This window comes from Perca flavescens, chromosome 9 (genome assembly GCF_004354835.1).
Source record: "Perca flavescens isolate YP-PL-M2 chromosome 9, PFLA_1.0, whole genome shotgun sequence".
NCBI lineage: Eukaryota > Metazoa > Chordata > Actinopteri > Perciformes > Percidae > Perca > Perca flavescens.
Window position 1 is genome coordinate 25,279,242 of NC_041339.1, and position 23,285 is coordinate 25,302,526.

At 39.2% G+C, this 23,285-nt stretch overlaps 1 protein-coding gene across 4 annotated transcripts in view; it reads left to right on the forward strand.

The window, feature by feature from the left end:
* The first annotated feature begins 1,371 nt into the window (after positions 1-1,371).
* homer3b (homer scaffold protein 3b) overlaps positions 1,372-23,285 on the forward strand; it is a 43,818-nt gene continuing 21,904 nt past the window's right edge. For 2 of the 4 annotated variants that reach the window (XM_028587147.1, XM_028587148.1), the window contains exons 1-5: positions 3,061-3,088; positions 4,636-4,681; positions 19,124-19,280; positions 21,044-21,175; positions 21,870-21,977. In XM_028587147.1, coding sequence (XP_028442948.1) covers positions 3,067-3,088; positions 4,636-4,681; positions 19,124-19,280; positions 21,044-21,175; positions 21,870-21,977 — 465 coding nt within the window. In that variant the 5' untranslated portion in view covers positions 3,061-3,066. Of the gene's footprint in view, positions 1,825-3,060; positions 3,089-4,635; positions 4,682-19,123; positions 19,281-21,043; positions 21,176-21,869; positions 21,978-23,285 lie in introns of those variants that run through there. The other 2 variants (XM_028587150.1, XM_028587151.1) reach the window with 2 other exon arrangements.

Here is a 23,285-nt window from a genome sequence, read left to right on the forward strand (position 1 = left end):
CCAAAGGTGATTAATACTCTTTGTGTTAAAGGCAGGGGGCTGGAGGTTCAGCTCCATCCTGCCCAGACCGTCCAGCTGTGCTGCAAACTGCCTCGGACCGGCTGAGAAGTGTCTCTCTAAATGAGCATGAGGGTTGTTTGCATGTAAGGCGGAAATCTGATGTTCCCTGCAGCCTCCCTGCAGCACAAAGCAGCAGTCAGCTGCATCGCTGTAACAGGCCACTGAGCAGCACGATTAATGCACAGGAGCGGCTCCCGTCACTCTTCCGCTACATTTAATGCTCCACTCTCCCATGTTCACCCTGTATTCATGCAAATAAGTGGTTTATTTTGAAACAGAGTAGACTTCAAACTAAGTCATGTGATTTTCAACAGTTATATAAAGAAAGTAAATGGGTGAAATGTCCGCCAAGTTTCTTGTCTTTTTTTGCCAATTAGGAGCTCCGTAAAAGTTTTACATTTCAAAAATTGCACTTTATTCTATATTTTATGTCTGGGGTAAATTGCTATCTTTCATACAATATCTAAAATGATCATAATTGCATATGTGCATGTGTGTTAATTTGTATTTGATGTTTGTCAGATCAAGTCAAATTTATAAAGAGCTAAGAAAACCATATGTGCATCAAATGGGAATTTGTTTTACTAAACCTTATACATTTGATCAGTGAAATGAGAAAAAGCAATTTAAAACCGATTTGTTGATCTTATGCATTAATATGCAACGCATTTTATAAACTCTATATACTGAAAAATCACTGGAACAATCATATTATATTCCCATGAGCACCTTCAATATATATCACTTGTTGTGAGCATATTTTTCTGTTTTTTGATTTGGTTAGATGTTCTGTGTGATATTTAAATAATAATAATACTATTCAGTTATGTTTAAAGAAATATCTTTGCTATTATATTATGTGATTTTCAGAGAGATTAACAAGGCCATTTCATGTGCTCCACTGCCTAATTAAATAAATCATTATACCAATGCATAATATTCATGTAGGGATTTTATAGGATTAACATATAGCTCTTTATGAACAGCTTAATATGGAGTATGATCTGATTTAACGTGAGATAAACACAGTCAGGGGGTGCATGATTGTACATCTGACTGATTATTTGCTAAATCGTTTTTGTAAACAGCCAATTGGCTTCTGTTCTTCCACTAGTAATTTAAGATACTTCAAGATTGTATTACGCTGCATCTCATAAATATGCACTGAGGGCTTTTAAGACTGTCTGCAGACCATTTCTACATGTAGTATTTTATATTCTGACATTTAGGTGGGGGATGAGGTGGAGGGAAGAGGGGCTGGTTTTTAGTTTACGTTATGGCCATCAGATGGCGCTTATGAGGCTCCTCGGTCCCACCGAGAGAGTTGAATGGGATCCCAGTGTGATTTGGCACAGAGGCGAGAGGGGAGCACAGCACAGCACAAGTCCTGGATGAGGTTTGAGCCAAAAGCACTCTGGTGCCCGACTTTTATCGACATACCTCCGTCTGTCTGGCCCACAGAAGTGAGCCAAAGGATTCACGGTGCGTAATTACGCACAGGGACGATATATCCGTGGTTGTTCGCCGTGGAAAGCTGCGGACAAAGGAAGGCAGACAGACTGGAGTACAACAGCTGATTTGAGAAGAGAGGAGTACTGTTGGAGGGGTAACGGGAGAAATCAGGAGTCGGAAGTGATTTGTCTTTTTTTCCCAGGATTTTGGGGAAGAAGCGAATCAGTTTGCAAACCGAGAAGAAAAGGACAAAAAGTGGAGTGGTGAGTGGAATCAGTTCCCCAAACAACATCCAGATTCTCGGAGCATGGGGTAAGTTAGACATTTGTGTCTGAAATGTACAATTTGCACAATCGCGTTGTTTGGAAATGATTTGTTCAAATGGCGAAATGCTTAAAGAGTGAACTTTGTGGTGACTTGTGGGAATTTTCTAGCATTGTGTTTTGGATATTGACCTCATGTGTCACTGCGTTATTTTCTTTGTTTACAGTCTGATAGACATTACCGAGAGAGGAATTCTTTATTTGTGAACCGTAGAGCTCGACCCAGTCTATTGTCCGTGTACACCGTAATGACACGTGTGACCGTAAAAAGGTCAAATTTACATGTTTTTATAATTTCAATACTGGTAGATACACCGACAAGTTGTTTAAAATTTCTTTTATGGCCATATGATAAAAACGGGACAGATTAGTCATGCATCCTGCAGTTAACAGAGTTACTGTGATTTCCTGTTCTCTATACACACACACACACACACACACACACACACACACACACACACACACACACACACTCTCTCTCTCTTCAACTGGACCACTTCCAGGTCGATTGCTGTGCAGGGGATCCTGGATGGGTTTGCTTTGGGAAGCTCTTGGTGTCAAGCTGTGCTCAGTCTCAGTAGCTAGTGTAGAGTTTGTGCGTGTTGAATTATATATGCAGGCCTTCAGATTGGTTCAGACACACCTGAACCCTCCTCACATTACCAGAGTCCATGCTGTCAACCTCCTCTAACTGGTTTAGTGACACTTTAGTTGAAATGCTCAAATGACTGCATGAGAATCATATTAGAGCACCCTCACAGTACTCTGTTATCTTTAATGGGGTTTAAATTATATATTTTTTTGGAAGACCCTTATTAATACACTTTTGCAGTTATCCCTGTATTCCTTTTTCAGAGTGACAGTGAAAAGAAATGTACATTGCAGGCCAGTTCTACATGTATTAATGTACACTTCGCTATCAGACGGAGACAGGTTTTAATGCATAAATTGCTTGCAAAATGCTGTTTTGTCATAGTCTTATGGTCTATTGCTTACAACTTGAACTCTGTATGGAGGTGTTCAAAAATTAAAGTGCTGTAATTGGGATTTCCAAATTCTTCAGACCTGTAAAACTGCACTGATGCAGGATAATGTTGATGCTCACCTGTTTGTTGCCTAAATTGAAATGACAGCTGCATCCCAAATCTGTCGCTGGATCCCTCCAAAACACCTGAAGGTGTGTCCTTCGAATGCTCTTTAAGACCAGGCTGAACCTGCGTCTCCTCCTCAAATGAGACACATGGAAACTAATGGTACGTTCAGGTCTTCAACAACTTGTAAAGTCAAATTTCCAAATTTACCACCTGGATGTTTTACCCAAATAACCAACAAAGTGGTAAATATAGCATTTATTTAGAGTTTAGTTGTTCCACTTCAACACATGAGTAATTGGCAACAGTGTTATTGGTTATTGGGTAAATGTCTCTGTTTGGATGTACAGAGGTTTAAAGTACTTTATGACAAATTGAGTGAGTTGACTTCACACAGCTTTTAAGCGCCTGAGCACACAACTGTCAGTGGGTCTCTAAGCAACCTCTAAACGTCACTCATACATCAATATGTTAACCATCCAGCCCCAATCCATTGTACCTAGATATGTATTCCACATGTATGGGGATGGGTGGTATCAGCACATCTCAGCCAGACTGGCTCTGCCGGCTCTGTAACGTCTGCAATCCATTGGGAATGCTGAGCCTTTGACAGTATCCTCGACACAAACATCTGATCTGATGACTTGTTTTTGATGCTTTTACTGTCAAAGTTTGGACTAGACATCAACTCTGCATTATCCCTCTGTGGTGACTAGACGCAGCCACGTTCAATCACATGAAAGTTATGAAGGACCTCTGGAGGATATTCTATGTAGTCGCAGGGCGATCATGCACACTCAGACAGGAACCTGCACAACTCTTGACAGACAGAGACAGCATGCAGGCGCTCTACCCTCTTAAAAGAAGTGAGCACCAGGAGGAGAAGGGTCTTGATTAAGAGCCACTTCAGGTCCATAAACAAAATGAGTGTTTGGTGCACAGGTGCTCTCATGCTGCATACATGTCTTAAAGTACTTAACCATGTTGGCTCATTAAGGTCTTTGTACGAAAAGAATATGTAATTTGATGGAGAGAGAGAGTCTTGATTTAATGGAGATTTAATATTTTTCTGTAACAGGCTGCTGACGGCTCCCATTATTTACAACCTGCAGCAGGTTTTCCATTCATCCACTCAAATTTGATATCAGAAACTGATGACCACATGAACGCAAATACCTGTTAAACACACAGTGACCACGTCATATATTCTGAATTAAAGACCATTGGATGCACTGACTGAACACTGTGAATGTGTGTTGAATAAGGGATGCTTTGGGCAGCAAATGATATGCCGGAGGTGTCCTCCAAATTTGTGCATTAAAAGCAGCATTTCTTGGTCAGATTGAGAAGCCTCTGGACTGAGACAGCCTTGTCCACCCATTATTTGTAAGAGCTATTTACAATATTTGTGTGGTTTGTTTATTTTGTTAATGAAATCAGTCAGAACATAGCTGTGATCCAGGTTCTGTCTTCTTTATGGATAGTTCAATTGCTAAGCACATTCGATCTAAATTGAGTTTCAGTTTCCAACCTCAGTCCACTAGAAGTATGAGGTGTAGCTGCACTGTGTAGAAAAATTTCATTATTGGATTAGCATTTGGTATAAGCAGCGACTTCACTGGGATATCACTAAATAATGCCTGATAAGCCCCACAGGTAATTATTTTCACTGTGTAACTTGGATTCTCTTTCCTCTTGTTCTGCTGCAGAGAAGTTGTCTGTGAGCTGTAAAATGTTCCCGCTACACCGAGAGAGGTACAAACCCACGTCGTCTCTGTGTGGTGGCTTTGCATGGCAGGGATGGGCGATTAACTCAAGTTTAGTTTTTCATCTCCTCCCAAATGATACTTAGCATCAGATGATGCTGTTATCAATGCCTGTACCTTCCATCAGCAAAAAGCTGCTTAAATGCCAGCTTGGGCTGGAGTAGTTCTTAATAATGTATGACTTTGTCTGAATATCGATGTTATTTGGCAAACCCCCCTGACATTTTCCAAATGTTAAGATGCAATATAACATAACTAACAATACAGTACGGCATCTTAAAATGGAAAATTAAATCCTAAACAGAGAGATTTTGTGTATTTATTCTCTTTGGCTCCGTTTGATATCCAAGAATACAACATCAGGATCTGTACGATTGATATTCTGGGGATCAATCCGCCCATCCCTACTTCATCAAACATTTATTTGCCTCTGAACAAAATACATCTTCATCATGTCCCCATAATGTTTATCCTCCCCTCAGTATCTATGTATACTGCTAACTGGGAGATCTGATTCACACAGTAGAGGTGTCATGCCTGTCATGATGTGCAGATGTTGTTAACACGCTCTCCTCCTCATGCTGTTGTTGTATGGTGTCTCTTTCATCGTATCATCCCCCTGTCAGTTCCTCCATTGCAGCTCCACTGCTCCATATACTGTTGGATTGTTTAAACCAGGGTTCTTCAACGTTTTTTAGGCCACGGACCCCTTAACTGAGAGAGAGACAGAACAGGAACCCCCTACTACATATTTTATAAAATTAAGTTGCATAATAAACTGATCCTACAATGTGTGGGCAACCTAAAGCCTTTATACATACATTTTTTAGTGCATAAAATACTAAGCTATTAAAATATTTGTTGGCATGATTTTATAAATCATGTTTTCAATGTTAAAAATTCATGTGGCACAGTGAATCCTTACGATTAACTGTATCTGTGTATGGCTACCTTAATGATTTCCTTACTTATAGGATAGTGAGCCTATCATCATTGTGTTTTTTCACAAAAAGGCTGATATTTAGATTCATGTAAAGACATTTTAATTTTTGAAAAGACTTTCAAAAAATGAACAATAATTTGGTGGTTCCCCTGCAGTAACTCTGAGGACCCCCTCGGGGCCCAGACCCCTTGTTGAAGATCTCTCGTTTAAATTCTTTACCAGTGCATTGTATTTTATATGTTGTTGCTATGTTTTGCATGTGAAACTGTTTTTTAAAATAACTACAACCGTCAAAGATATACACTATAGTGGTGTAAACACAACAAAAAAAAAGAAGCAATGTTACCCTCTGACATACAGTGGATTGAAAGCAAACAAAGAACAAAAAAACCCGATTCAGACTAGAATCTGGATTTTAAATGTTTGTATTTGATCCATTACAGGGCAGTACGGACAGTGAAAAATGTGTAACTGTGTTGGACTTTCCTCAGCGCAAGATCTTGCACTTGGCTGTAGTATAAATCGGTTTGTTGTTTTTCTGTCTGTGTGCCAGTTCTCCCTTGCTGTGCTATACCTTTCCACTGACTACCACTCCAGAGAAGAGACATTTTTTGAACTGTTGATTATAAGTATAAATGGAAATCCTCAAGAGACACATCACATTACATTCATTTAGTTTGACACATTCAACCATGTGGGTACAACGCAAAAGTCACAAGAATCATGCGAGTACAAATATGCTAAACTGCTTCAAGTGCTAAAATTTTTTTGCTTCTTTGAGCTGCTTGACATCTGAATTTCCCTATGGGGATGAACAAAGTATTATATAATATTTAGAGAGAATAAGAGAATGACTTACATTTACTTTCTTATTTTATGGGCAAAAGTCCATTCTGAACAGAAAAAAAGTCTTCAGTCTGCGATAGAAGATGTGTGGAGTTTCTGTTGTCCTGATGTCAATGGGGAGTTTGTTCCACCAGAGGAGCAGTAGCCTGGCCCCTTCATAGTGAGGGAGGAGGAAGTCGACTAGCAGAGCGTAGTGGATAGGCTGGTGTGTGCGGTTTGACCATGGATGCACTTGTCCTGGATGTAGGATCGGCCTTAAAAAGCCATTCACAGCAAAATAGGCAATGTGTAGTGTGGGAGAACTGCATTCTGGATGTACATACAGTACATACTAATACCGCAACTGACTCAACTCCAAGCTAACCACAGCCATTGTGTGCCATAAAATGCATTTATTATTTTATAGCTACCTTTTTAAGTTTGATACACAAAAGATGGAGTATCACAATAACTAAAATTATAGTTCGACATTTCACTTTCTTGCCAAAAGTTAGAGAAGATCGTGGCATCAATCCTCTCATCTAACTCTCAGAAAAGAAGTGAATAGGATTACTCAAAATATTGAACTATTCCTTCTGAAACACATAAGACAATTGCAGTATAGCTTGTTACAGCTGTTTAATACAGTATGTGGCAAGGTAGGTAACAGTATGATCATCTAGCTACATAATTACAGAGGAGTGATACTGGAGGATCATAGTGCTGTCCAAATCATCTCATTTACTGTTGAAATCTGTCTTAACATCACCGTGCAGCCTCCCTTTGCAGCCCAGAGGACGTCTCAACATTCAGCGGGAACATAATCAGTTAATCTGCAGCAATAAAACCATCAAAAGCTGTTCAGCGTCTGCATCCTCCCACTGGCCAAGGAGAAACCAGCTGCTCTGTGGGGAGAAGAGCTTCTTAATTGCTGTTTTGGAGACAATTGCAATTGCATGAATAAACATTCATCTCGGCTCACTCTCTTTCTGTTCACTTCATTTCACCATGTTTTATTGGCATGAAAGTAATAACCGTGCCTTCGCAAAGTCGAGATGAGTCACGTCTCTTTTTTTTTTTTTTTTTTTTTTTGTGTGTCTCTCCCATACCTTCACATCCTGAATACAGAAAACTCTCCAGCTTTGTGTCACCTTCACAATGTGAGAGAGCAGTAAGTTATCAGTCAGTGGAGCTGACCTTCAGATAAGTAAAGTGCCATGCTGTCTTTGAACACAACCAGAGCTCATGTTTCGGGCATTTTTCCAAGTGTTTTGCCAGTTACCAGTTAAAGGCTTGTGATCGTTTAGTGTAAAAGATGCTTGGTGAGTTGGTTGAGATCTTCTGAAAAACTGACAACCGTAATCCTTGTTTTACTCCAAAGCTTTCCTGTGTAAAAAGCCTTGGTAGAATATACATTGGGCTGTGGTTTGTGCTGCATATATAGTGACTTGTTAAGCTTCAGTATGAGTTAGCGTTTCCCCTCGCTGTGCTATTTTGGTATGTAGTTGTAGCGTGTCATGTTTTGCCGGACTGGACCAGACACTTTCGCCGGCTCAGGAATGTGGACACGAGGCGGCTTACTCTCAGAGGTCAGAGGAAGCAGACCCTTAAAGGAGAAATGCTTTGAGATGAACAAAGAGAAACTGACCAAAAAAAAGGAAAACGACAACCTTTTCTGTCAGTGTGGAACCTGAAGTCCCCAGAGGCTGTAAAACCACAGTGGAGTTTCAGTTTTTTGATGCCTTAGTGCAGAGATGGGGAAAAATGATGTTCTGCTAAAGCACTCAGTGGATGCTCTCATTTAGACTGAATTCAACACTTTTTATTTATTTTTTTTTTTCTGGGCTTATGGGTCAACACATGTTATTCAACCTGACTTGTTTTGTGAATACTTTAATATTACTACACAACTATTATAATTCTATAGATAACCTCTGTTCTCACCCTCTCAACTATAAAAGTTGCTCTTTCAAATGGACAGATATTTGAATCTTAATGATATAATGGGAGTTGTTGCATAAACTTTTTTTATGAGGTGACTGAAAAAAGATGAAATCCAATAATGTTACATACGACCATATTTACAATGTTACATCTCCAGTGTAACAACCGTATTGCAAGTGATTGTCAGCCAATCACAATGAGTGATTTCTTTTTCTCTTCATCTAAACATGCTTTAAGGTATAAATCTGTTACACATTGCAGTAAAATTCAAAGAAATTTAAAAGCCCAGAAATCTCTCTTTAATATAAAATGAAAGGGAAGAAAGCAGGTTAAATAGCGACAATATTGTGAGACCTTCCTACACAATTGTCATTACTGATAATTTCTATGGAACTGCTCTCGCTTTGACCCTTCACCTCTTGGCCATCTCCCCCCTCATCTGATCTCCTGCAGGATGTCTGATTTTCTGTTTTCAAGTGTGAACATTCAGCTTTTAAGGACATCCAATAGGATTTTTGGCAAGCAAGTTTTGCAGCTTCACCCTCCCCCCAGGCTATTTACAGCCTACCGAGCTTATAGAGCTCCATTATTGGCAGTTTGAGGAGTATTTTCTCAACTACAGAAGCGACTGGTTGGGTGTGACTGCAGGGCCAGACAATATAGTGCAGTGTCTGTTTCATAGATCAGAGATTCAGGCCAGTGAATGGCTCCTGAAGTTAAGAGGAGAGATGAAGAGAGCAGAGAGAGAGGATTAGAGAGTGATAACTTGGGGGGTGTGTGTGTGTGTGTGTGTGTGTGTGTGTGTGTGTGTGTGTGTGTGTGTGTGTGTGTGTGTGTCTGTGTGTAAACTAGACACTGAATTAGAAGTGATGACTTATGTAAAATGTTGATTTGGCTCCATATAACCGTTTAACCTATAAACAGGGAGCAAAAAACAAGCACTTCATACAGCCTCAAACTTTCCTGCCCACAGAAATCTCTATGTCCAGGTAATGTGGTTTTCACAAAGTGCCATCCCATTTCTTAGGGTTTGGACACCGTCCTGCACTTAGACACCCATGGTGTGTGTAGCTCAGTGTCTGTAGCTCAGTGATTGGGGTTTTGTTTGGGACATTGGTTCTGGGCTAAATCGTGTGCCCACAAAGCTGCTCAAGGCAGCATACGTTAAGACAAATTTATTGATACAACAGTAAAAAGAATAAAATGAAACCTCGTGTCCTCCATGTGTAGATTTAAACTAGTTGTACATCCCTGTCAGTTTAGGTCTATCTGGATTTATATTCCAAAGGAGCTAATGAACTGTTATCAGAGATGCCTGAGTAGCAATTTGAAACTGAGCATGCAGACTGAAAGGTCAGAGGAAGTGTATTAAGCCTTGTTCTCTCATCGCTCCCTGTAGAAAGCTCAGCCCTCGTACCGTACATCTGTTGTCCAGATGGAGCTATCATAGAAGTTCCTCTGTTTATGGCCTTTACTGCAGGCAGTTGTACTATTTCCCCAAGAGGAATTATTTCATCAGTATGGATGTGAATCTGAGAAAGAGCTTGCACGCTCAGCAGAAGCCTTTCTAAGAGGGCTGTTTGTTTGGCTCGGTCCGACATTTCAGCAGATCTCTCATCTGGTATGGAACCACAAAATTCATCTGATGCTTAATACCAGTTAACTTATCATGAGGGTGGAGTGTAGCTGACGACCTCAAGGCTGCCTGCGTACCTCCGGCCCTGTCTGATGTCATTGCTGTGTGCCTTTTTAAGGAGAAGGTAGAGGACGGTTAGTGGATTAAAGAAACTTCAGCCATCAGCTCAGACTCAGTCTTTTGTACTGTCCCATTCTCTGACAATGGCATAATATCAAAGAAGGTTCTTTTCAAGGCAAACTCTCAGAAGTCTTTTGAGGGAAAGTGTAGTTATAAATCCGTCAGCTGGCACCAAATTAAAATCATCAGATGATACAGCAGTGACGGCCCCCTGCGTCCACTGCAGACTTGTGTGGTGCATGAATACAAAGACGTGCAGAAGTGAAGATAAAATGTCGCAGAGAGGCATGACAAGTTGTTTTGCCGGTAGAGTTTTGAGCTAGACTTGAGGATTCAGCCCTGTTTCCCCCGCTGGCCTGCCTGCCTGGGCTCTGATCCCAGCAGAGCTTTGTCTTCTGTGTCTCCCAGGTTTTAGTGAGTATGTCTTTTTGGTCTCCTCCACTCTGACCCTGAATACCTTCTCTTTTTTTTTTTTTTTTTTTTTTTAATCCCAAGGAGAACTAGCTGTTCTTCTTCATTGAAAAAGTGGTGGTTCTGCCAGTGTTTCACAAAACCAGCTCTCAAAGGCTTCTCAGGTAACTCACGTTGGTTTTAGCACATCTCCAGCACTATTGCCACTAAAAATGAAGACAATTCTTTTTGATTTATATTTGGCCTGGTATTCCCTCTAGAGACAATGTAGAAATTAGATAGAAAATTGTTTGGATAACCGACTAATCTCATTTGATGTTGAATATTAATTTGTCCCAGCTTCTTTATTGGAAGGATTTTCTGTTTTGCTTCTGTCTAATGTCAAGTTATGAACTGAATATCTTTTAGTTTTGTGTTTGTTGACCTCAAATACCCCAAACAATCTTAAAATTAAAACTTTTAATCTGTTTGTTAGGAGGTCAGAGTCGTTTCTGAGTGGACAGATGCCATATGAAATTTTCATAGTACAATTATCTTGGACACTGATATCTGAAATGTAATGGAAACACACAGCTTTTAAATACCTTTTTTAAATTTTGAGTAGTTCATAGTGGTACCTTGTTTTTCCATAATATATTAAACCTCTGTACGTTTATAGCTTAACTTAAAACTTGATCAGCTTCCCCATAGGACCTCATCTTAGAGGCTTAAGTAAGACACTATGAGACATACAGAGACATTGAAGTTATGATTCTCAATCCTGGGGAAACAAAAATGTGACGTAGAGCCTGAAACAGTTTTACACCTCAAAAAACATGTTTTTAACCCATTTAATTACTGTGCTGTAATCTGAACACAGCTCTCCCTCCACTCACACACTGATGTGTAGCAGTGAGTGTGTACAGTATGACGGAGGGGGGATGGGACAATGTATATTTGACCTGGAATAGATTGATGACTACCAAACAGTATATGAAGTAGCTCCACTTCAACCAGCCCTAACATTATCATTCTGTGTACATGGTAATGTTCAGTAATGATAAAATGATGGCTGTATGAGTTTTATTGTTTGTTTTCCTTTGGTTACTTAAGTATATGTTGCTGTGAATATTTATGTACTTTAAAATGTGCAGAAGTTTGATTGTAATTGAGCATTTTTACATGGTGGTATTGCACAACTCTTTTATCAGACATAAATGTGGTAACTTAGGAAGACAAGTTACCACATTTATGGCTGATAAAAGAGCAAGATATGATCTGAATAGCTCCACTGGTTGTGCAATCCACCATGTAAAAATGCTCAATTACAATGTGTAGGGGTTAAATATGTTGGGCTGGTTCGAGGTTCTTTAATTTTAGCGTAACATTTTTCTGAACGCTTTAATGAGCGCTCTTCAGGCTGTCAGATATGAGTAGCTCTCTCCTTTTTAGTCATGCAGGGTTTTACCCTCACAACACCTGATTTGATAAAAGGCTACACAGGTTCATGGCATTGACTGTATACAACAGGTTCATGGTAATTAGACCAGGTCCGTGTACAGTACCACATCAGACTACACTCCTTGCTACTGCTCTGCATTAGGTTATACAGCTTCTGTGCCTGCCAAGCGGCTCTGCAGTGTTTGCTCTCCCTCACCTCAGGAGGAAAATTTAATCCAGTTTTAATCTGCTCATTTCATCAAACCTCGACGAGATGCATCCTGTCTGAGCTGATTAGCAACATTAAGACGGGCCAAATGAATGCCTTGTTGTTCATTTCTGTGTGATCTGCTGTGACGGCATGGGAGCTGATGAGCAGTCAGTCATTGTTTGTCATTAAGATGAGAATATGATAGAATGGAAATCCTGAGAGAAGCTATTTTTTATCTTAATTCTTTGTTATTTTTGGCTTATTGGCCTATTGCCTTTAAAGGAACATGGCGACTTATTGGGACTTTAGCTTATTCACCATATCCCCCAGAGTTAGATAAGTCCATACATACCCTTTTCATCTCCGTGCGTGTTGTAACTCGGTCTGATGCACCCACCGCTAGCCTAGCTTAGCACAGAACCCGGAGGTAACCGGGACTATCTAGCCTACTGCTCCCAATAAGTGACAAAATAATGCCAACATTTTCCTATTTACATGTTGTGATTTGTATAGTCACAGCGTGTACAAATAACAAGGTCACATGAGACACAGCCATCTTCTTACCGTATACATACTGGGAACTATTCTCCACAGAAGGCGAAGCACTGCTACTTCTGCTACTTGAGTGTCAGACAGAGTTACGACACGCACGGAGATGAGAAGGGTATGTATGGACTTATTTAACTCTGGGGGATACGGTGAATGAGCTAAAGTCCCAATAAGTCAGCGTGTTCCTTTTAACATCCTGGTTATCAGCTACGCGGCCAGATCATTAGTTTTATTGAGCATAATTAAGCACTTTCTTGGTGCTGTTACTTTGCTTGATTTGTGTCTGATGTATTAAGCAGGATTTTACCTCTTGCAAGTGAGATAAATGTTGAAGTTTACCAAAAACCTTTTGATCAAACTTTCCTACCTGAAAAGCTTTGTACACTATCCTGGAAACTTGTTTTTCTTTCTTAAAATTGGTAAAGAGACTGTGAAAGAACCAGCAATTTTTCCTTAGCCAAAACATTTGTTTCACTTTATAAATTGTTGCTAAAATGGCCTTGCTCAAGGGCGATAGCACAGTGGCTGTTAAAGGTGATAGAGATGATAACTGAAATGCTCAAGTTGGGGAATACTATGCATTTATTGAATGCTTGGAGGCAACAGCCATGTTGCCCTACAGATGCCCTGTCTGTAGCAGTGTTTGGTTATTGTTTTTGTCAGGATGCAGATTGAACTCTTAGGTTACTGCAACCTTTCTTGTGTGCATAATTGGTCAGAGGTTACAGGTAGAAATAATTCAAGTGGTTGAGTTAAAAACCAAATAAAATTCTGTGTTTTCCTGGCCAAGTGATGATGGACTGTTGCCAACTTTGTTGCTAAATTAGTGACTTTTTAATCTCCTGCCATGTTATTCTTTTCTTTTTCTTTTTTTATAGAAGTGCCTGACAATAGTTCTGCAGTGGCAACATATTCCATGTGTTTTCTGGTTGAAAAACATTGCACACAATACTTTACAACAGCCTTTCACATTTTGCGATTGGTGTTTCCGGCATAAAAACCTACACATACATATGATGATGAAAACCCGAAACCCAGCAGTGACATGTCAACTACAGTCCAAACTCTTTAGCAGTGCTATCATGAAGCATGTATTGCAAATTAAATGTGCAGTAAAAAATTGGCATTGGCAATGTTCTAAGATTTAATCCAACAGGACACATAACTGTATTGTTTTGCTGCTATAACAGCAACAACCAGGGACGTCACTAGGATTGAAAGACGGGGGGCTTAGCCCCCAGGGTATGTGTAACTTGCGTTTGCAAAATCTTTGCACTCACATCTTTCGTTACTGTATTAGAGCTACACATATGTCAACCACCAGTCGAGAAACCAATATGTTAACAAGTCAAAAGTGACAGACATATCCTCTTCTTCCATTTCTACTCAGTTCCTTCTGTCTTATCCTTTAAGATAAAACTAAACCCTAAGGCTAATTTCCTGACTTCGAAATGCAAAGTGGTCACATGAAACAACATCCAAAATGTCCAAAAACTGACAGAGGCCAAACAGCTAATAAGTTGGTAAGTTAAACAAATATGAAAAATAGCAGTACAAGAAAAAGAATAGGCATCACTACATACTTTATCATGTAAGATATTAATACGGATCCTATTTAAAGTGGCTACTGTCTAAATACAATAACCTGATGGCGGAAGGAATAAAAGATTTGGAGTAATGATTACTGTATATACTGTATGTACTGTATGTAGGACTGCTTTCATTTTCATCATTTTCATTTTCACATGTGTATCAGTGGGGTAACATGTAGCCTACTACACAGTAGTAGACTACATGTTACGGTGCATACTGCACCGTGAACTCAGAACAGTGAAGTATGTGACAAATTCTAAAGTTACAGATTAGCCTATTTGTTTCTTTATAATAGGCATACATAAATCACATGCCAAATCACTACTGGTCAAAACATTAATGAATAGGGGCGGCCTCTAACACCCCCAGTAAGAGCGTTCTCCCCATGTAGGCTAGGCTGCGCGGCCCGGATTTGAATCCGACCTGCGGCCCTTTGCTGCTTGTCATTCCCGATCTTTCTCTCCCCCTTTCCTGTCTATCCACTGTCACTATTAAATAAAAAATAATCAAAAAAAGAAGTTTGCCTTTCCAGTTCAATAAACAAAGTACTGCCATCTGACTCACCCATCACAAGACAATGTTACAATGAATTATATCATACCAAAGCATTGTATGGCTCAAGACTATGGCAATATAGTATTCACTAAAAAGCACCCAAGCAGAAAGCACAACAGTAATTCTGAAACGTGATTGACTGAAGATACAACAATGCCATCACACAACACAGCTGAGTACAGGTTGCAAAGTAACAGTCACTTAGTCAGCTGCAACTTCACAAACTGCAAAAGCCAACATATACTGCACATGACCACTAAGTCTCACACAGGCCTATAGCAGCATCACAAAATTATGATGCAATACGTCTGATATGCATGGCTTTTCAATAAACTAAACCAAATATTTACATTATCTGGTCACACGGTCACAAAAGATGATATTAGCCTAGTCAATTTACAGATAGCATAATAGCTCTTACCTTTAGAAGTTCTAATTTCTTGTCTTTTTCTTTGCAAAGTCGCAGATCAAATCCTCAACGTCAAGCTCCCTCAGCAGCTCGCTAAACCCTACTACAAATGCGTTGCTGTGTGTTGGTAGCACTTTATAGGCTACGCAACAAATGTCTCCAGTGGACAGTGAATATAGAATCCACTCCCGTGGTACAGTTTCGCCGTTGTGAAGGTGTCGGGTCAGTGCCTCGTTAGTGAGAGAGCGGGTCTTTCTGCCGCCAGCCTCGTCCCCCCTCTGAGATGCTGGATATTTAGCCGCCTGATTCTGAAAGGCTAATATCCCTCTGGGTATAACTTCCTCCCGGACGGTCTCTGTAATCGGTCCCCGTAGTGCAGGGTCTTCAGAGATGATGGTACCTGAGGGGCCATAACCTTGTTCTGTAATGCTGATGACCGGCCTCATCTCTGTCTTTTTCCTCAACAACTTTGCTAAAGTGAACGCTAGCCACCGCTAGCTGTGGCTGAGTGTAGCTGGTAGAAAGCAGCGATTCTTCCAAGTTAATGTTGGCTAGTGCCTCGACATCCTCCTCTTCGTCATTCCCAGCTCTTTTAAAAAAGCTTTTTTATTTGCGGGACATTTTTATAGCAGCCGCTTTCTCTCCCTTTTCCACACTTTCACTCGCTGATGCAACCCAATCTGACCGGGGATCAGTTACTAATTAATTCCACTCTTTCAATCTCAACTTGTTCTTAGAAAGCTGATCTTGAATCAGTACGATGTAAACAACGTGCTCTATGCCCACCCACCTTTATCATTAGCCAATCTACACAGTGCATGCGGCCAGTCATCATACTGACTTATAAAACACACAATCACGATACTTCATTTTTTGTAAACAACTTTTATTTTATTCTGATTGGATAATTATCACCATAATGAGTAATGCCCATTGGGTAATACGGGCTTGATCGCAGTTTGCCAACAAGGGCGCTGCAGCACCTCCAGTGCATCTATGCGGTGCGGTGCATCATCTTGATAGCACAACGACTCTTTGTAGCGTACTTCTGTCTAACTTCCGACTTTTCGGCTTTGTTTATTGTAGCTGGATATATCATTTGTTGCATCTAAATATGAATGAGGATAAATCGAATTGTTGTTCTTATTATTTAGGGGGGCTTTGGAACATTTTGGGGTAGCTTTAGCCCCCCCTAAAATAGGCCTAACAACGTCCCTGGCAACAACTGTAATGGAACAGCAGGATGTTTATTGCAGCACCTTTTGATATTTAAAAGAAAAGTTTGGTAAGAGCCAGCGCTGAATACCTCCCTATTTATGGCTGTGGTAGTTTTTATTGGCAGACATTTTGGCTTGTAGAGGGAGAAACACAGGTGTAAATGAAACCATTATTGGCTTCATTCCATTGAAGTGTCCTAGTAAGTCATGACTGAGAGCCAGTATACCCAGTAGTGGGACACTATTAATGTTATTGATTGCACCTTTCCTGCTAATTATGTCAAAATATCTGCTGTGGAAAAGGCCCATAGAATGAGCTCACATGGCTGAAAGCAACTTTCTAAGCAACATGAAACAAAACTGCTGTTGGCTGCAGTAATCTAATCAGGCTGTTGTCCACTGAAGTAGACCAGGCTAAATGCAGTTTGTCAAAGACCTAATAAGCTAAGCTAGTTAGGTACGAACCTTGTATTCCCATGATGTCATTAACTCAATGATTATGAATAAATGAGAAAAAAAAGTCTTTTACTTTGACCAGAGTATGTTGTCCTATTTACTTTTTAGATGACGTGCACCCAAAATCTTCATCCATTAAGGTTCATTTAAAAAAACATTGTTTTAATTTTTTATATTAAAGGAATACTAGTGTGCTCTGATTGAACTTGAAACAAAAATCAAACCTTTTAGTCTTCAGCTTTCAATCTTTGAATAACTATCATAGAAATCCTATTTACTGTATGTGGCAACAACCAAATAAGAGTCTGTAACTCCTGTGAGAAAGTGGAAGGGGAGTTATCAGAATATTTGAATTGAAACAAAACTGCTGTGTATCACAAACTACATTGGCAATTTTTGTCCAGTGACTCCGTGTTGTTCAGTCAACTTAGACCCATATTTGTATTTATTGTATTTTAGCTGCTGCCATCTGGACCTGACTGACCCCTAAATCTGCTTCCTTGGCTGTGCTGCTATTTTCTATTGTCAATTGTAGCTTCAGTAATCTGTGTTGAAACAATATCGACTATTGTTTGTATGCAAATGTACAGTAATTCCAACCAAACCCAGTGGGAACAATGCTTCATATAGACAGTGCTGACCTATATACATGGTTATTTCTCTTGCTTAGACAAAGAACAGAGCATCCTCCCTGCACACATTATCCTCATTAATGTCGGTATATAATTGACTTGCAATGTGAACGGCTCATTGCATACATTGGCATTATGCAAACTCTATTAGCTGTGTAATGTTGCATGAATTCACCGCATAGTCCCTCATTGCCTGTGAGCCTCTATCCACGGTAAGGGCCCCACAGCATGGTTCTTCAAAGAGAGCAGGATGGCTAATTAGACTGCTAGCGGTTAGCAAATCTTCAGCTTCATTTGCACAAATAGCCTCATTACACCAGAACAGCAGTGACCCCAAGGTTTCTAAAAAAAAAAAAAAAAACAATTGTTTTTGCCCTATCTATAGCTTTATCCATCGTTAATGGGGCCCTCAAAGTGCCAAACAAGTCAATGATTTGCACTCAAACAGATGAACAAGATGATAATGATATTCCATTAATTTTAGTGATGTGTATAGATGTTTTAGCCCTTTGGCTTTGATCGGTGTACTAAAAAAGGGGTTTCTTGTGTGATATTTCCTTTTTCCAAGTATTGCATAGGTCATAAGGATAACTGAATGTATTTTTTTTTTATCATTGTTGCCTTAATTATTTCATAAAGCAGCACATGATAGCTTATTAACTGAAATGTATTGCTTTTTCTGAAAAATTATACCATCCAAAAAGATACCCATACTAGGTAGTATATTTATAAACAAGCAAACGTTATGGGAGAATATTGACGACAAAACATTGGGCTTGGTGTAGTGCACAACTCACACGCAAAAGCAGTTTTTCTGCCTGAGGTTTGGTTTTATTTGTCTTGGTTTTTAGATATCTGTTGCTGATATTCCCACCACCTCAATAAAATAAAGATGAATGGAAGTTGTGATGCTCAGAGCATTGAAAAATACATTTCAAAAATGTAATGTTAAAGTTATTTTGTAGTTTTTAACTAACTTTCAGATCAGCGTATAATAATGATGGATAGAGTTTGCATTAGACTTGGGATGACAGTCTGCTCGCTCATCTTTATATTCGGAGCCCCTGAGGTGAGTTTCTCCGCAGAGAAACTGGCTCAGCGACAACTGTCACATGCAGGCAGATTTATGCTTCTTAAAATTCAGGCGTGTAACACTTGACCTCAGGCTCACCTCACTGTTTGTGACAAAGCTGAGTGACAAATGAAGAGTTCAGGCAGAAGAGAGATTCATTCACCTCTCTCAAAAAAGTGACTTGTGCTGTTACAAAATGATTAATAGCACATTTCACCAAATGAGATGCTCTCCAAAAGGAATTTTCATAATTCCTACACTCATGTTTTCAATTGTTCTATTGATGTCAATCTTTTATTTATTAAAACCTGTTTCCTCAAAGTTCAGTTATTTTTTTTCTTTGCTATAAAGCAAAAATGAAGTTGTTTTTGAGAAGGTTTTTGTAAATGAACGTGACACTAAATCACCTGCAACATTTAAGTTCTGTTGTGTTTTTAAGGGAGCAGCCCATCTTCAGCGCCAGAGCTCATGTCTTCCAGATCGACCCGGCCACTAAGCGCAACTGGCTGCCGGCCAGCAAACACGCCGTCACCGTGTCCTTCTTCTACGATGCCAGCCGTAGCGTCTACCGCATCATCAGCGTTGGCGGAACAAAGGTGGGAGCCCACCACACACATGACTGCACAGAAACCTATGCATACATGCTACTTCATATGTTCACATCACACATATTATATTATATTTGGTTTTCAGGTCAAGACACACAAAAAGGCAAGTCATTCTGCTTAGTCTTTTAAGACGAGAAATGTTAAGTACCAATAAATCGTCCTTTCAACCACTTCAACCAAGTCTTTTTCAGCATTGTTTGATTCTTAAGTGGTCTGTGTTTAAAATTGATTATATATTTCTGTCAAATAAAGCCAGCACAAGGGACTCCATGAAAACTCGAATCGAAATTTTTTTATCATATGGTATTAGTATTAATATGACATTAGTGTAGGGACTCTTCTGTATCAAATCCTCATTACCTCCCTCTGTGCACCCTGTCCTGCAGATTCTTCAGATAAATGTAAATAAATCTGTTTTCCATTTGGTTGTGGCTGTTATGGGTGTGGATGCATTAGTTAGTCCAAGAATCTTTATAGCACACTCTCATCGGTAATACCGCATCCACAAGAACAGTAAAACACCCGGGAGTCCCAGCACTGACAGCATATATTTTAGCAGCACCTAAATGAAAACTCTTTGTAGTTATCAGCCAATTGTGCCAATTTTGCTCCCTGAGACTTGAGGCTTTTGGAGAAGAGACCAAAGAAATCTACATTTGGCAACAAATCCAACTCATCAGACTGTTCGCTAGAGAGTATTTCTGAACAGATCAACGCACACCACAACAAGCTTTTTCACTTAGCTCTTATTCTGGCCTGGCTGGCTGGCTGGCTGGCTTTTTATTTTTTATTTTTTTGCACGCATGTTCTCCAGTAGACCTCTATAATGTATTTAACTGTAAAGGACACAACTGCAGATTCGGACGACTACATTATCTAAATGTGAATTATGGAATTAATCTTGCCATGTTATTTATTGTTGCTAATGATCTTAAAGAAAGCCATAGAACTGAAAGCAAACACCAGCCTGATTACTGTAATCAGCTGCTGCACAGTGAGTAGTTGGCCTCTTGATAATCAGATGAAAATCAGCATATTTTCTGGTCAAGTACATGCAAAGGAAAAATAACAATGAGCTGAAATAAATTTGGCATTTAAAGGGGGACATAAATTAATGTTCTTGTTGGTTCTGAATATTGTGAATACTATTTTGAAGGTATTTTAAGCATGTGACGTAGCTTGATTAATGATTAACATGGAACTGCAGCACCCCAGCAGTTAATGCACCTTCATCACAGCTAATGTAGTTGTACATTTAGTTAAAAATTCAGATACTGAAGAAATGAATGAAGTGAAAACAATGTTCTAAATACAGTTGAAAAAAATATAGAAAATGTGATTTAAAAAGAAATTGTAAATAATATTAAAACAAAAATGATAAGTCTGAATAATAAATGTGTTCCAGTGAACAAATAACTTTATTTTTGTAGCAAAGATTAAGTATAAATCATAAAAAGAAATATAGCATTTAACAATAATTTCTCTTCTATCTGTATGTCAGATTTATGTTAGGGTTGACCCTCTATAGATTGTGGCTGAACACCCTCCAGTGTGCATATTGATAATACATGTTTATAACTCTCTGTTCTTGCTCTGCTTTTATGTATATATCCTGTATTTCTTTGCAGGATCATGCTTTTTATTTAATTTTTTTTAAATCACAACAATGTCCCACTTTTCCCACTTGAATCACCTTAAAAACTTTTGTTGTTCGTGTTATTTATTACTTGTTTTATTGTCTGTCATGTCAGGCCATCATCAACAGTACCATCACCCCCAACATGACCTTCACCAAAACCTCCCAGAAGTTTGGCCAGTGGGCAGACAGCAGGGCCAACACCGTCTACGGCCTGGGCTTCTCCACGGAGCAGCAACTGCAGCAGGTAAACACCGCTTACACACACCGCGGCAACATTCAAACAAAATACTTCAATACTTCAGAGTTTTTCATTTATTAGATATTACACAGAGAGGTTGAGGGTGAAAAAGAGGAACTATGCAGCAAGAGAGTACAGTGATATGATGATGTCCCCCCATTTTCAATTCATATTAACATATCTTTTATACTGTCTGTGTCTGATGCAGCTGGATTTAATTTACACATAGACACAAAACGTCTCCGGTATCTTTTCCTAACCATGATGCAGGTTGTCCTACATATCCTCCCACAATAATTATTATTATTTTATTTATCTGCAAGATTTGGATTTTACTGTGAGAAAACATGACATCTGGACACATAGATGTGTTTCTTTTACATTAAATTCAGCTGTCATCAAGACAGAAGATGTGGTTATTATCATTACTATAATGAAATTACAGATGAAGAACAGAAAGGTGTCCAAGGTCACAGCACCTCGACAATAAATGGAACAAATATTTGTGTTACTCCAGAATGAACCCACATGATACATAAGTGATAAGGCCAAGAAGTCAAAGATATTTTTCTAAATGAACTTACAATATCATGCACAAGTACCAAAAGAAGATCTAAGGATGATGTAGGTACTGTATGTTGTTTGAGTTTCCAGGTTATCTTGGCAGACAGTGTAACTTCTGTCTTCTGTCCACCTGCAGTTTGCAGAGCAGTTTAAGGAGGTGAAGGAGACGGCCCGTCTGGCCAGAGAGAAATCTCAGGAGAGGTTTGAACTAGCCAACCCTGCGCTCAACATTGCAGCTCCAGAGGTAAAACTCTACTTTCTTAAAGTTATTTTTTTTTCTGTATGATTAGAGAATTCCCCAAGTAGAAAATGGAAACTCCATATACTCAAAATAACCAAAGCTATAAGTTATCATAAGAGATCTGACAAAAGCCCTAATCAGCCAAAATAAGTTAATAAGGGAACATTTACATAGTAATACATGCATTTGATATGCTTATTCATTAGTAATTGTATAGCATAACAATAAATCACCCCATGAAAGCTTTTCCATTTGCTGATCTAAAAAAAACTTTTACTGCAAACACATTTAGTGAGAACTATTTTGGAAAGGAAAAGAAAGTGTTGAAAACTGCCCACAGGGGGGTTGTAGATTATCCTAAGTAATCAGGACATTGTTTCTGGAAAGACATTACTGTTAAGTTTCTTAAATTGATATTTGAGATGCTTTGAGCACCACAATTGATGTTTGTTTACTGCCGTTATTCTGTAGTGGTGGAAACATTCTCAAATGGCATGGATATAAACCAAAACAGTCTGCATGGAAGATCGTTTCATTCCAATTTAAAGAATTAGAGGTAATGAGGAGTAATAAAAATAGGATTTTCTTTTTATAATAGTGTGACCATTATAACAAGCAAATTGTCCAGTGTGTACAGACACCAGGGAACTGCCACTGCTGGTAAGGATTAAAAAAACACTAATATTATTCTATAAAATTATGAAAAGTTTGTTGATCAGACTTTAGAATAAATATATTATAATGTTTTTTAAATCTGAAAAGGTCTAGCTATGGCCTTTTTAATAGGGTTAATGGTCAACAGTTTGAGGTTCAGGACCTTAAAGGGACATGATGGTGTCTGTAACCCTCACGCCATTACAACAGAGCAGAGCAGTAATACCCCAATGAACTTAGTGGCTTTGTTTCTATTTTAAACATATACTGAATCACAAGGGATTAGATATATTCCCATCTGGCCACTCCATTATTCTCCCATTGGTTAACTCCATTAAAAGATTTCATGCATGACAAATGGATATGGTAGGCAGAAAGAAACGCTGGCGCTGAAGGTGTTTGGTGGGGCAGTAATGGCCTGGACTGAGAGAAAGAAGAATGAGGGATCAGGAGAATGGAGGAGAGCTGAATCATCTATAATTGAAGAGAATCTGGCTGCTGCTGAAAGGACAATGGCCAGCTTTTATCCTGTTGGTGATTTCTTGGTGGACTTGATAACTTTGAGGTTCAGTTGGAGAAGTAAAAGTTTGCCTGTAGTGGAAACTTTTCATCCTTCACCTTTTCCCCCTTACAAAACAAGACGCAGTGTAGTGACAT